Genomic DNA, 14,816 nt, shown 5'->3' with positions numbered 1-14,816 from the left:
TTAAAACAACATCACACCATAACGAGCACGATATTTTATTTCAGACTCCGGGCTAAACCAGCCGCAATTTTGCAAACAATCTTGTATATTAATCCGTGATTGGATATTTTCGGTTCATTGTGTTCGTTTGACCGATTATTTTCTCAAAGTCAACGCCTAAATGTTCTGCCATCCAGTTGTTGCAATGACCCTGGTTCAAGATTGGGTCAAAAAGGATCCCAGCCAAGCGGCAAACATATACTCCCTTATGTACACTTTGGAGCACCTGGAAAGAAGTTATATTGGGGGCTACTGCAAAGATAACGAATACGAAAGGGAGTGCAATAATGTCTTAGGACTGGTCAAACTACTCCAGGATGTGGACAAGGACGTGTTTAGCATGTTTCAGAAGGTATGTGTGTAACACTTCCAGCCAGTTGCCTGTTACTACGAGTTGGTGGTGATTAATATTTATATAGGAATTCAACTTGGGATTTGATTTGGCCTTGAACAGAATTAAGGTTGGATTTCCAGCCACGCAAATCAGTAATATGAAACAGCAGAATCAGGTGCGAAGAGTTATATTAGGTGTATTTAGTGATTAGTGGAGTTACACCAATCTTACAGCTAACTAATTTGTGCGCAGAAAGTTGAAATATTTGACCTGAGTGGCTATTTTATTACATTCATGGATGCTCTGAAGCTGAAGACGAACTCAGTTGGAGAGGTGTGTATTTACGCTAACAATGTATATATACATTTACTATCCACCAAACACCCTACCTGGACCCATGATTGTTGATTAAATTATATCAGACATAATATTTACGCTTAGTTGTTCCCACTCTTACACGTTCTTGTCGATTCTATTCAAAAACTCGAATGCTCTGGGCCCAATAATCAGATATGGAATCTCAAGTCGTTGGACAGGCTAAAGGGTTGGTACTCAGTTTTGGACTCTAAAAAGGCGCACGAAGAACTAAGTGAAGAGGAAATGAAGCAGCTGATGATGGATACTGAGTCCTCCTATAGTTCTTACAGAAGTTACCTTCAAACACACTAGGAGTTCATTGTTCAATGTACAATAGTCAATATACATACCTATTATCAGTTAATTCCATCTTATGGATTCATAATAATTATTATCAACAAACAATTGAGTTCATAACATGTGTTTTAGTTGGATTAATTAATACCGGTCAATAGAATCCTCCTTGGGCAGGCCTGCGTCCGGGTGCAACTAGACAGAGCATAAAGGCCTCGAAAACGAATAAAATTGTCAAATAAAACATAATCTCATGTATATATACGTTATAATAAATGTATATCTACTACTTTTGAGAAAATGTGTGTGTAAATTATATACTTTTAATAGTATTCCTAAATGTAGTGAGGTCACAAAAAATGATCCAAAACCATGTATTTACGATGGGCCAGGTCCAAAAGTAAGCTTTAAATAGCAATTATATGACTTATAAATGATATTTATAGTTATTAGACAAAGATGTGTAACTATAAGAGCGAATATATATTAGTTACAGCAATTAGACAATTTAGTGTTCTTTGACAATATTACTTAATTTTTATATTATATAATAAGATATATATATGGAATGAATATGATGCTTATGTTAAGTAATGAATATATTTAAAATTAATGGTCTAATTTAGAAATTTTTTCAACTCATATCGCTATCACCAAACAACTCGGATGACCAAGACAGCAAGGGCCATTTGAACGAAACCAACTGGAATAACGCAGAAAAGGGGCATATACATTACGTATACCGTAATGAAGGCCCTCTAGGGTCGTTAGGAGTAAAAGATTTATCGCAACATAATCCTACACATTCGTCGTATTGTGCTAAAGCAGAGACCGCAGACTGTGAATCTGACAACAGTAGCGATGCTGTAACAAATACCTCATTGGATAAGGATTATGGGACTCTAAATGACAGCCCATATCGACGGTCTAAAAAAGGCAATAGCAAGTTGCTGAGTAGCATTTTGGACACCCTCAACCTGTCCACTGGTCACAGTAAGCTCATTACTGAATCTGGTAACAGCAGTGCCAATAACAATAACAGTGTGCCATCTGAGGATACCATAAAAGGTACAACCAACACACATTCAATCGCACCTCATGTTGACAAAAAGTGTATTGCAGTCCCTCACCTTAGGCATGTTCAGTATGCCCTCTCCATTGATGTTGGAACTCCACCACAGTCTATTTATCCCATCATAGACACTGGTAGCACCAACACATGGGTCGTAAGTAGGAAGTGTATGTCGGATACTTGCAAGTCCGTAAAGTCTTTCGACTCAAGTCTTTCCTCCACTTTTGGGAGTTTGGGCGACGATATAAGAATAAGATTTGGAACAGGTGTTATTAGAGGCTCCTTGGGCCTGGATAACGTAAAAATAGGGGACGACCTCGTGGAAAAGCAGGTTTTTGGAATGGTAAACGAGGAGATATCGGAACCACATAAGAACGTTTTTAAGGTATTTTTTACAATACTAGGCTAATGAATAGCTTTACTGTTGACTTTCAAATATTTTTACAAGTTTCACATTGTGTTGATAGCCCTTTAGGTTATAAATTTCCAAGGGATTATCGGACTTGCCTTTCCCAGATTAGCATTTGACCATCGCACATCACTTTATGATAATTATTCGAAGAAGATTGGAGCCGATTTGACATTTGGTATTTATTTTTCAGACAATGTATGCACCAAGTTTATTCATGTATTTGTGTGTTTGTTCGTATATTGTACAGTAATTATGATTTTATGGCTAAAACATTGTGCAGAACAGCGGATTAATGATCGGTGGTGTCGATAAACGTTTCTGCGATTCGGACGTTGTCATGTTGCCCGTTGTTCGTGAATACTATTGGGAGATTAAACTGAAGGAAATATGGGTCGGCGATGTTAAGTTATGTTGTACTGAAGAATCTTATGTAATTTTTGACTCTGGAACTAGCTTTAACACGATGCCACATGATGAGTTTATGGAGTTCAAAAAAATTGTGTCGCCCAAGTCCTGCCACAGTAAGTCATTATTTACTTTTCAATATCGAGGGGTTTTTATAATGATACTATTAGAGTTATTGCCGCTTATTGTCTGTATGATATATGTATTAGTGACGTGTTAATGATATAACTCCTGTTGTTAATTACTTCAATAGACCCAGTATCTCCTGATGATCTGGATCAGTTTCCCATAATTAAATACGTTTTCGACGGGGGTGTTGAACTAGATATCTCTCCCAGGGAATATGTTTTTTTGCATAAAAATAAGTGCAGGATTGCCTATATGCAAATTGACGTCCCATCAAGCTACGGCCGTGCCTTTATACTTGGAACCCACGCTTTTATGGAGAATTATTTGACAGTCTATAAAAGATCCACAAATAATTCACCGGCAATGGTTTATATCATATTTAGATAGTTATTATTTTAAGCCACTATTTCCTTTTATCTATTCAACCATTATATATTAATTTACCGATAGGTTGGGTTTGCCAAATCTATACCATCGGACAGATTACCTTCAGAACTTAAAAAACTGTTCAGTCACTAATCAATATACTGATCTGTGGAAATATATATGCATATATCTACAAATTTTTATGCAACTCTCATGTGTTAACATTGGATTTATATATAATTATATGCTTGAGACCATGTATAAATATATAAAATCATGTAAGCAGTTTAAATGTAATCTACACACCTGCGTGTGTATTTATTACAATGACTATAATTACATAATTATTACGGATATTTTACAAATGACTTCTGGCTATAAGTTCTTATTCTGCAGGTGCACTTGATGAATCTTGTTCGTTAGCATCTGTAGAACCATCTCCACCAGACGAATCAGCATCAGGAGTTGTACCAGATTCACCTGCTGAACCAGCATCAGGAGATGATCCAGCTTCAGCTGATGCATCTTTAGATTGTTCACTGGCTTCTCCTGAACCTTCAGCTGATACTGATTTAGCATTTGTTGATCCAGATTGGGATTGATTTGCAGAATTACCTGAATTATCTCCACTTTTGCGAACACATTCCCATTCATTATTAGTGTTTTTCCTCATAAAGTTAGCAAATTTATTCAAGTCTCGTACATTAATATAATTATTATTTATAGAAATTATTACTTTAGGTTCGCTAATATCTTGTCCTCCCTTTTTCCACACCTCTTTATCTCCAAATTTGATTAATACGCACTTAACATCATTTTTAAATTCAAATCTCTGAGTAAGAAGAAAATCTTGTCTATTAAAATCATATTGCATTTCTATTGGATTGCCATTACCGTCATCCTTATATAGTTTAAATTCAGTTGCTGTTGCTTTGGCTGTATGTGCTTGACCTGTATCACTACCTTCTGATGATCCAACATCAGTTGATACTTCAGACTCAGTATCATCAGGTTGTTTAGTTTCAGTTACATTCTCTGGTTGAGATTCAGTAGCCTCTCCAGCTTCAGTCTTACTAGCATCAGCATCTTCAGATTTAGAAGCATCTTCACCTGCTTTGACTGGGACCACAAGATTCCAGTGACTGTGTGTCAACAGGTAAACCAATATGTATGAAGCAAACCAATACAACTTCATTTTCGAGTATTTTGGTTATGTCTGGAACAGCTAATCCTACCAATCATAGTGCTGGGGTCAGTCCAACCTTCTTGTAGTAGCTGACTCGAAGCTGAAATAGACCATATTGATACTTTAATGATACCATCATGCACCAATTCACCAAACGAGTTGTTCTATGTGAGTACAAATATGTCTGGTATACGTATTATTTGCTGTTATAATTGTAGTTTGCTCGTTATTACGTGCTACACAGTACTCTAATTGTTGATTTTGTAATATGGTGTTATGATTCTATCTACAATTGATATATCAGTGATTCTACACATAAATGGTACAATAAGATTACGTTATTCATGATGAATAATTGATATTACACATACACATTTGAGTCAACAGTTAATGATGAATACACACGTCAACTACCACTGATATCGATGGTATACCTAATGTTCACACAACACACAAGTACTGATAAATACGGATACATATACGTGATAATCAGGTACTGTACGTTAATATAATGTATAATAAGACAGCTATTTTGTGATCAAATACAGTCAAGTACAACAATCAACTGACTTGAAGTCAATGGAACAACATTTGAAGGTTAATGAGTCATAGAATCCAGTTGAAGGCATAAACATGCTTCTAGGTGTGTTTAATCCTATTTTACGTTAAACTACTGTTAATATGACCGTGTATGTGTGTGTAAATATAATACATTAGTCCATTGGCCATAACACCTTAAAATCAATGAATACTTTAAATACAAAGGGAGTTAACGCCCGTTCGTGAGTGTTCATTTCACGTATTTTACAAACGAATATATACACATAAAGTGTGTTGACTATTGTACATAAATCAGCCCTTCGAAATGATCTCCTCGTACGTCCTCTGAATCAGGTTGTTGAGGCGGTCGAGGCCGAAGTTCCTGTTCATTAGCACCAGGTTGTTCAACTCGCAGTACGGCGGCACGGTCTTGTTCGAGGCACCGTCGTCCTCCCTGTTGTCCACTCCACTTGCGCAACTTCCTGCAGTGTCAAGGTTACTCGTGCAACTGAGTGCATCCGCGAGGTTGTCCAGGAGACTCGTGCCGCTGTCGTTTGTTTTGGGCGTGTTGTGGTTAAACGATGCATTCGAGCTCGCGTGGTCTTTCTTTTGCGTTCTCTTGCCTGCCGACGCCTTTATCGGACTGCTGACGGCGCTCGCTTCCGACAGTTTGTACTGCTCCAAAAAGCACTTGAAGCACTTAAATTTCTTGTTTGCCGGGTTGGTAACCATCAGGTTATACTTGTCCACTATGTCACTGCCTGATCTGCTTAGCGTCAGGTTACTCAGTTTAGTCGGAATATCAGCGTCCCTATTTGCCGCAGTAGCAGCGGTGGCCGTATTGTTAGCGGCTGTGCTGCCAGTGGTAAACGTTCCCGTATCGTTACCAGTTGCCATGGTGCCAGTGCCCGTAAAAGCACCTATGGCGTCGTTAGACCTACCAACAGTTTCAGTGTCAACATGCCTGCCCGAGCCACTCCTGTTTAACGTGATTGGGCAGTAACTGCAGTTCGACGACTGCAGCGTCCTCAGCTTGTACCGCTGTATGTGGCGCTTGTACTTGTTTTTCTGGTTCTTCGCGCTCTGCTCCAGCAGACTCAGGTTCTGGCCGAAGCCGTCCTTCGCTCCCGAGCTCACCAGGATCTCCAGTCTGTTGAAGAAGCCCTCGGAGCTCCTGCTGCGCCAGACCCTGAGCACTATGTGCGAGAGGTAGTGCAGGTCGTTGATGCTTTCTATGTGCTTCAGGTTCGTGTCGAAGGAGTCGTCGAGCAGGTGCGCGTACTTGAAGAAGTTGAAGACGCTGAACATGTGCGAGGCCGAGGTCACGTAGTACCTCGACCTCACCACTCTCTGCTGCGACCTGATCCCCAGGTCGTCGTCCGTGCCCAGTCTCACCAGTTCGTCGAATATTTTTTCGTCCCAGCCCCAGCCCTGGTTCAAATCAGTCAGATTTACGCTTCCCATGTTCCCCGCCCCGTCATTCTTCCCTCTGATAGTCCCCGTTGCCGTTAGTATGTTGTACGCAGCCGATCTTTTGGGCCCAGTCATAACTGGCACTGCTTTACTTGTATCCTCTCTGCTAGCCCATTTAGTGCTTCCCGAGCTACTCGTCGCCGCTTCGTCAGCTCCGACCACTGTACTACTGTCCATTTCCGTTGTTTTAGAAACGTCTACTGACTTGTCCGTGATGTTCTCCATGCTGTTGCTTGGACTCAAGTGCGACCACAGGCTGTACGAGTTAAGAATTACCGACTCATCCTTGCCGCTATCGCTGCTGTTCGAACTGTATGCTTTCCCTTTACCCCTGCTATCGCCTTTACTTTTAGTGCCTGTGGCTCCGTCGACGCCAATGCCACTACCGTCATCGGTGGCGAGACTGGATACGCTGTCCGTTCCGTCAGTGCCGACTCCCAATCCTTCGAAAGCTGACCTTTCTGATTGATAGCTCCTCGTCTCAGACCCTTCAGATTCACCGACTGATTTTGCAATGCGCATATTATACCAAAGTATCTCCGTCCTCGTGCTCGAGTTGAACAGGTACATCTCTGTCGGCCTCACTCCTCCGATGAAGCACTTTCCAGTTTCGAATATCTTACTCGAGTCCAGGTACGTTCCTGAACTTGCCAGGCTGTTCACTGCTATTGATGAGGCACTCGTGTCGTTGTTGACCATGAAGTCGATGTCGTACTCCAGGTGCTCCAGACTACTGCTCACGTTCAAATTCTTCGTGTCCTGGGCACCACTGTCGTATTGCCCGTTGCCACCACTTACAGCGTGCCTGCTTGTACTATCAACGTGCGTGGTACCTGAAATTGCGTTACTCGAGTACTCGGTGGCCTTACTACTGGCAACCTTTTTAGGAGAATCTCGCACTCCGCTTTCCCTTGTCACTGTTCTTTGCCCGCCTTCCCCTGTCACTGTTTTTGGTGAACTGCCCTTGGTTACGTTCACATTGTTCTGAGTCGACTCTGAACTTCTATCGTGCGTTGTGCTTGCGTTTGAACTCGTCAGCAGCTTCTCCTGATCCGTGTACGGGCTCATTCTCACTCTCTGGTGTGAAACGTCGTGTTGTATCTTCTTCAGCAGGTTCCATGCTATCTTCGCTCCTATTTGCAGCTTTTCCATGGGCGTCACTCCGTACTCGCAAGGCGATATCACTGAGCTCAGTCTCTCCACTATTCTGTATATTTCAAAGGCTATTTCCAGCGCCTGTCCCAGCAGGTGGTGCAGGTGTATCAGGTCGTACCTTATGTTGTCCACTATGTCGCTCAGCTTCGTGTAGTCGTAGCGCTCCTCTGGACAGTAGTCGCTGCTGTGCATTTCTTCGTCTCTAGACAGCGTCCTCCCCCTGCCACCTGCCGTTCTCATGCCCCCTGTGTTATTACCTACAGTGCCATGCTCCTTGTTACCTCCATGAATACCGGTGGAATAATTAGTGCCACTTTGAAATGAAGCCTCTTTCATATTTTCAGCAGTACCATCCCTAGTACCACCATTTGCTGGGTTGTCATTTCTATTACTACCGTTACCCCTGAGTTCTATAGTGGCATGACCCGCACGTTGTGTTTTGGTGGCACCATTGTCTCCTGCTACTCCCCTAATGCCAGCATCAGTGCCATGGCGCGTTCTAGAAACCCTACTCACGCCACGTCCTGCGTCCGCACCTCTATCGTCCCTCGTGCTCGCGGCAATGTTTTTGGCGCAGCTGGGATCCAGCGTGTTGGCTCCGTACAGACTGTCCAACTCAAGCCCGCTGATGTCCCCGTATATTCGCTCCAGCAGACTGCTGTTGACCCTGTTCAGGCCCCGGTGCGACTTGTAGAAGCCCCCGCTCTTAACTCTGCCGAATCCTCCGAACGATGGCCTGTGGAACTTCAGCAGCAGCTGCGTCCAGCGCGTCTGCAGCGAGCTCAGCTTATTCACTATGTGGAATGCGTAGTCGTCCACCGAGTACAGTGAACTCCACATCGTCTCCTCCCTGTGAATCGTGTTGATGTAGTACCTTATCAGGTTTGACAGGTTCACGAGGTCGTCCTGGCTAAAATCTGCGTCCTCCAGCGCCTTGCTGTAGTAGTAGCGCTCATTCTCAGACAACTCCTGCAGGATCTCGTCGTACTCCGGCGTGCCGTGGTGCGTGATCAGCTCGTCGAGCTTGTATCTGCACTTCGACCTTTCCTCCACCACCACAGTCTCGTTCAGCAGCTGGTAGGCCTTCTTGTTCCTGATCGTCATTGCCACCAGAATCGGCGTGAGCTCTCCCTCCAGGTCCAGTATTCCCTTCGTAAAGGCTGCTCCCGTTATCTGGCACCTTCCTTCGTCGCTGCTGAATATTTTAAAGTCGTGGCGGTACGTGCTGTGCAGCCTTATGAGAGCGCTGCTGTCCGCCGGGTACAGCGTTTGTCGCAGCCTTCTTCCCAGGTCCTCCGCCTGCGACTTTCCCACGTCCGTCAGGTCTCCTCCCCATTTTGCTACCACCAACACCTTTTCTAACTGCCTCACTGGGGTCTCTCTCCCTGTGCTTCCTCCTACTTTCGTGGTGCCAACGAAAATTCCTTCACCGCTCGCGCTTTCTGTTCCTTCCCTGGTGCCTGACTTGTCCATGTCCATCACCGACTTCGGCTTATACACTGCTTTTAACTGCACCTTTCTGTTAATTCCTGAGAACTCGTAGCCCTTTCTGAGCATCCTCTGGAACTCCTTGTGGTAGTTCAACTCCACCAGCAGCTCGTTCAGGCCTGCTGCGTTACTGTTCGCTCTGTTGAGTGCTGCTACGCACGTCGTGGCTGCTCTGTTCGCTCCCTTGTCTCCGAACCTCCCGTACTCTCCCACTGCTGAGGTCGACTCCATGCTCGCTCCCCTTGCGTTCATTTGCGCCAGACGCTCCTCCAACTCTTCTATTATCTGGTCGTTGAGTTGATTCAGCTTTATCAGCTCCTCTGTCGACTTAAGCTTAACTTCCGACTCATTTCCCTTAAAATAGTTTAGTATCTCCTTCTGCTGTGTGAAGAACTTCAACTTGTTCTTTGGCCTCCTGTCTGCGTGCCTCATGACCACGATTACGCTGCACAGCTCCTCGTGCGACTTATTTTTAATCGACTTTTCCTGGTCTCTCGGTCTACTTTGCATTCTTCCGGGTCCCTTGGCGCCTGACTCGTCTACTGCCCCGTCCGATGCTTCACTTGCCTCCAGTTTTTCATATGTATTTGTTTCTATCGCTCCTTCTGACAGTAATCCTGACTCTGCTCCTACGGGCTTGTACCCCGTCGGTTTATTTTGTAGCACCCCGTCTATCAGTATGTTATATTTCGACTGCAGCTTTAGCAGAAATATTGCTCTTATGATCTGCGAGCAGTCTATGTGATACTTTTTGTTCCTCTTAACGAACGACCATCCGTTTACGTCACAGACGTACGGCCCGTCGAACGTGCGCAGGATGTCGAATCCGCACACTGTTTGCTTGAAGTGGTCCACTATTCTGTAGGCTATTGTCTTCTCTTCGCTCGTCAGTATCACTGGGTACCTGTACTCCTTTCCGTCCGAGTACCTCTTCACCTTCCCGTCCAGCGTCGGCGACTTCCTCGCCTCTGCGTGTGCGAACATCGATCCCACTGCGTAGACCTTGATGTCCGTTCCGAATGTCAACATGAACTCCTCGTATATGTACGTTCCGTTTCTTCTGACGTTGTGTATTTCTGGGCAGTACTTGCTGCTTCTGTCGTGTATTTTTCGAAAGAGCTTTTTGCAGCCTCCTCCTGTGTTACTCGGGTAATATATCCAGTTATTGTGGTCGTCCGAGTCTATCGGTTTTTCTATGAACGGCTTATTCAGCCTCACGTTATTGTACACGATGTAGTCGTAGTGCTCTTCGAATGTGTGCAGCCCCTTCTTCACCATCTCGTGGTCCACCAACAGGTAGTTCGGGTGTGGTATTCTGCACGCCTAAAACGTTTCTTGCATTAACTTCTGTCATCTACCACATGAATTTTTTAACTTAACATATTTACTCAAATCTACTCTACTTTACCTGCAGTTCTCTGTATACGTTTATTCTCGATCTAAGTATTCTTTGCTTCTCCAAATCATTCAATATTATTGGCTTAACCAATTTTACATACTCAATGGCCTACACGTTATTATTGTTATTATAACATTATATTTACTCTATTCTTAGCTTTTATTTTACACATTCTACCAATATTTATTTCCACTTACCTTTTCTTGTGGAAATTTAACTGAGTAAAATGATATTAGGCATTCAACTACCGGCCATTTCGTTATTGGTTCATTCAAAATCATCTATAATATACAGTTATTTACTCAGTAACAGGTCATCTACTCTCTATCTTCACTCTATAAATACCTATTAACATATATTAACTATCAACTCAATGAATTTACTTCTTCACATACCTCTTCTGGGAAAATGATTATTATAAAATCTCCAGAATCTTCCAAATGTTTCAATATTGATTTCATTGGAGAGCTTTCTACTTTGGATTCCATGGCGCAGACGCCAAGGGTGAACTTCATTTTTCCTATAAGGCCATCAGTTTATAAATCCATTCAACCTAATTTCTACTTGTCATATACTTATAATCATCCCATCTATGTAATATGCTATCCTTCTACACTGTTTTACTTTTCTACACTACTCAACTATCTAAATTACTTTCAACCTACTTACTTTCTACTCTATAATCATATATTCATCTTTATTTTTTTCTGAATTCTCTAATTTAGTACTATTTTTTTTAATAATAACACCACACACTAATCACACATCTTGACACTAATCATTATTCGTATTACTAAATCACAACATTATCACTCCATTATTACTATTTTTACATATATTACTTCTGAATATACACTATTTTACAAATTATTTTTACTATGCTACCGGCCAACTATCTTCTTCGCCGTTAACCTTTGTACATCATTGATGTACAGTTGGAAGAGGCCACTGTTTATTTTTTCCCACGTACAGGACGTTAATATGTTACATATCATTGGACTTCCTATTTCAATTGGCACTCCCTTGATCATCTATTTTGAAATTAGTGCTTGTAAACAACTCGGATTACTGACAAAATGGCTACCTATCCTTAACTTTTTCATAACTACCCCTCTACTACCTATATACGCCCATATTATTCCCTATTACCTTTATTTTATATTCCATAGCTCTCATAAACAAATAATCATTTTTGTATTTGGTCACAAAGCCTATGTCCAGACACTACACACAATTTGTTAGCTCATATAATTGTGAATAATAAACCGACAACACTAATGGCACCATCACAGTATCTACCGATATCACTATGAATCAAACAATTGTTAGCAGTTTCTGGTCTAAAACTTACTTCTGATGGCTCAATCGTACTTGATACCAGCTGCGATGATCCAAATATAAACGGGAGGAACTGGTAGTCGTCCACTCCCCAGGCTCCCTTACTTCCTGCAGGTTCTAGTGTGTACCTCTCCGACACACGCCTTACGAGTTCAAAGTATCTGTTTTTTTTTGTTAAAGCTATTGTTACCAGTGTTACCCAATTATTAGTTAGCTGATTACTACTTACCTGTTGAGCAGAACTAATACTATTGACTCCAGTTCATTTTCAGATACCAATTTACACGTATACAGGTCCTTTAAAAAATATACAAATTCAAGTTCATGTCCTACTTCACAGTTAACCTATTTATTTAAGGCTGGTTAACTAACTAACTATATTTATTTAGCTCACCTGTTCCGTAATCTATTCTCGTTTTATTACCAAATGAGTTTAAGAAGCGTTTCTTAGCGTTTTCATAAATTTCTGACTGTATTTCTATCTTACATTCCAAAAATAACCGGTCGCACACCTACATTCAATCGTCAGAATCTTAAAAACCACCAGCAACATTCTTTTCTGGTATATTTATTCATGTAAATATGTAATGGCATTGGTTCAATTTTTACCTGGGTCACCTCCTCCAGCCACGTTGAAAATGCAGTATTGCCAAATCGACAGTTTTTATAATTTTCTGGATCGTGGTTTACTGTTAATAGTTCAACTTTATTTAAAAGTCGACATAGTCGTAGTGTGTATGTTTCTCCATCACTAACTGGTTCAGTTAAATCATTTAAGTTCGGAAGGTCGAGTTCAGAAATCCTTTTATTCCTTACCGATTTATTTAATAATTGGATAAACTCTATTATATCAATATCCTGATTATTATCACTGGTAGAATCCGTCATTTTAAGTAATTATTAGTCAAACTGTGACTATTAAACGATTTTGATGTTGATTCAAATACTGATACTCATTGATTCATATACTAAACTTAGCAACAGTGATTATGCTTTATTATTGACCCTATTGTGTGTATTAATGTATATTTTCTGTTAGTTGAAAAAAATGTGTGCTACCCACCAATCAGCCTTCCAGTACCCTTATACCCTATACAGCCCCTAGTAGACTGTAGACAGTTGTGATTAAGTATATACACAAAATATACTAATAATTCATTGTAAATGCCTTTGATATAATCATGAATATAAAGATGATGATTTTATCTTTATATAAAGCTAAATTCTAAGCTTCTGTCAAGGGCGTGTAGCTCAGTGGTAGAGCAGTTGACTGCAGATCAACGGGTCCATGGTTCAAATCCGTGCGCGCCCTCTTTATATAAATTTAATGCTCATTTTTAAATCCCTGTATTCTTTAATTTCAGCCATATTTTAACAGTTTTTTGGTTCATTTAACTCATAAAGTTCCAAACATATGGTGCGTTAATTGGCCATAGGGGGTGTGGAGATTCCATATGTATTTTTTTGTCTATCAAAGGCCATTTATTATCTCTTTTTATATATTTGAAAGCACCAACATGCTACTTTCAGAGGTAATCATTTATTAAACTAGAAACCCATGATGTAAAAAATGTGCAACTTATATTACACCTATATTACAAACCCCTTTCTGGGCATTAAATAAATCTACTATACAGTGTTTACCACAGGCAGCGCAATATATTCGCCGAACAGTTTCTAAAATAATTCATCAATTTCGTAATTATCAAGTGAGTAATTGGCAGGGCAGCTGCCGGTCGAATATTCAAAATATTTGTGATATAAGTATTACCTTGGCCTTCCGGTGTCTGAAGAAGTAGCGGATCAGCCTATAAAACTGCACAACGAGCCTTACAAGGATTAGAAAAACCTCAAAATACTCGGCTGATCTAGGCCTCGCCACGTCGCCGTAATGGTACCTAAGGTACCCACCGCTCGTTATATACAGTATACAGCACGAAAGCATAGTCGTGTCTACCAGTCCCTCAATAGACTTATAGTACTTCGAGCCCTGTTAGGTGATCATTCATACTATGTGTAACAAAGGCAACTAACTATATTCACAACTGAGGATAAATTGCCCATTTAACCAATAGCTGCTGTTAAAAGAAATAAAACTTACGTGGAGCAGATAGTTTGAGTACACCTCCATGAAGAAAAACACAATTACTGCGAACTCAAGGAATATACAAATGAATTTGTCAAAAAACATTGTATCTATTAGAATAACTATGTTTGCCAGGAGCAGGTAAAAGTAGAGTTCTGTTGTGTAGTCTGAGTTGTACAGCTCTACGCAGAGTTTGTTGAATTTGTTGCTCATCAAGTCCACCTCAAGGCCGGTGGGCCTCTGGTTAGTATATATATTCTGGGAGTTAATTTCAGCTCCGTACTGATAGTTTTCGAACGTGGTGTCCTTGCTCGTGTACTCGTTGGATTCCTGGCCAGGTGGTTCCGATGGTTTTTGGCCTCCCGATTTAAACCTGTTTAGTTCGTAATTCTGATAAGTACTCCAACTGTTATTTGTTTTTTTACCATTTCTACTCCCATGTGAGTGATCTTGTAACAAATGGTCATTTTCATCAGGGTATTTCATTGTAAATATTAACTAATGTGTAAGGTGTGGCCCTACTAATTTTTTTTCATTACACCTTCATTCATTATTCACGCAATTTTTATTCTTCAGTCACAAATATGTTTACTTTACCACGTTTATTTATTTTTAGCCATTTTTATTAAAAATTACTCATTGTTACTCTTTTTTGTATACCCTTTGTCTTCCACAGTCTACCTTACTAACTCCAACCTCTCCGTATACCACACTATTGATTACACAAACTCAAAATACTCTCG

At 41.0% G+C, this 14,816-nt stretch overlaps 6 protein-coding genes and 1 non-coding gene across 7 annotated transcripts; 3 read left to right on the top strand and 4 right to left on the bottom strand.

The window, feature by feature from the left end:
* Nucleotides 1-160: 160 nt before the first annotated feature.
* Nucleotides 161-3,561, top strand: TOT_010000649 (uncharacterized protein; the record flags this gene model as incomplete). Its single annotated transcript, XM_009691195.1, has 11 exons — nt 161-391; nt 459-557; nt 626-706; nt 815-1,022; nt 1,202-1,257; nt 1,374-1,424; nt 1,651-2,481; nt 2,572-2,703; nt 2,789-3,029; nt 3,167-3,408; nt 3,493-3,561. 11 exons carry the CDS (start codon nt 161-163, stop codon nt 3,559-3,561), a joined length of 2,241 nt encoding a protein of 746 aa, XP_009689490.1.
* Nucleotides 3,562-3,793: 232 nt separating this feature from the next.
* On the bottom strand, nt 3,794-4,603 carry TOT_010000648 (hypothetical protein; the record flags this gene model as incomplete). Its single annotated transcript, XM_009691194.1, has 1 exon — nt 3,794-4,603. One exon carries the CDS (start codon nt 4,601-4,603, stop codon nt 3,794-3,796), a length of 810 nt encoding a protein of 269 aa, XP_009689489.1.
* A 17-nt stretch (nt 4,604-4,620) lies between these two features.
* Nucleotides 4,621-5,206, top strand: TOT_010000647 (hypothetical protein; the record flags this gene model as incomplete). The annotated part of the gene is made up of 3 exons (XM_009691193.1): nt 4,621-4,659; nt 4,975-5,092; nt 5,118-5,206. 3 exons carry the CDS (start codon nt 4,621-4,623, stop codon nt 5,204-5,206), a joined length of 246 nt encoding a protein of 81 aa, XP_009689488.1.
* A 240-nt stretch (nt 5,207-5,446) lies between these two features.
* Nucleotides 5,447-11,164, bottom strand: TOT_010001190 (uncharacterized protein; the record flags this gene model as incomplete). The annotated part of the gene is made up of 8 exons (XM_009691192.1): nt 5,447-5,633; nt 5,715-5,895; nt 6,022-6,969; nt 7,108-9,429; nt 9,514-10,573; nt 10,659-10,757; nt 10,847-10,930; nt 11,045-11,164. 8 exons carry the CDS (start codon nt 11,162-11,164, stop codon nt 5,447-5,449), a joined length of 5,001 nt encoding a protein of 1,666 aa, XP_009689487.1.
* Nucleotides 11,165-11,530: 366 nt separating this feature from the next.
* On the bottom strand, nt 11,531-12,875 carry TOT_010001283 (phosphotyrosyl phosphatase activator protein; the record flags this gene model as incomplete). Its single annotated transcript, XM_009691191.1, has 6 exons — nt 11,531-11,680; nt 11,799-11,873; nt 12,001-12,148; nt 12,217-12,316; nt 12,382-12,499; nt 12,597-12,875. The coding sequence occupies 6 exons, from the start codon at nt 12,873-12,875 to the stop codon at nt 11,531-11,533; spliced, it is 870 nt and encodes a 289-aa protein (XP_009689486.1).
* Nucleotides 12,876-13,227: 352 nt separating this feature from the next.
* On the top strand, nt 13,228-13,299 carry TOT_01t000012. Its single transcript has one exon. It is a non-coding gene; the product is annotated as a tRNA-Cys (tRNA).
* Nucleotides 13,300-13,378: 79 nt separating this feature from the next.
* On the bottom strand, nt 13,379-14,559 carry TOT_010000645 (conserved hypothetical protein; the record flags this gene model as incomplete). The annotated part of the gene is made up of 3 exons (XM_009691190.1): nt 13,379-13,507; nt 13,759-13,977; nt 14,089-14,559. 3 exons carry the CDS (start codon nt 14,557-14,559, stop codon nt 13,379-13,381), a joined length of 819 nt encoding a protein of 272 aa, XP_009689485.1.
* Nucleotides 14,560-14,816: the final 257 nt, after the last annotated feature.

This window comes from Theileria orientalis, chromosome 1, assembly GCF_000740895.1.
Source record: "Theileria orientalis strain Shintoku DNA, chromosome 1, complete genome".
Classification (NCBI taxonomy): Eukaryota; Apicomplexa; class Aconoidasida; order Piroplasmida; family Theileriidae; genus Theileria; species Theileria orientalis.
Note: the sequence above shows the minus strand (reverse complement) of the source record. Positions and strands in the feature narration are given on the sequence as shown.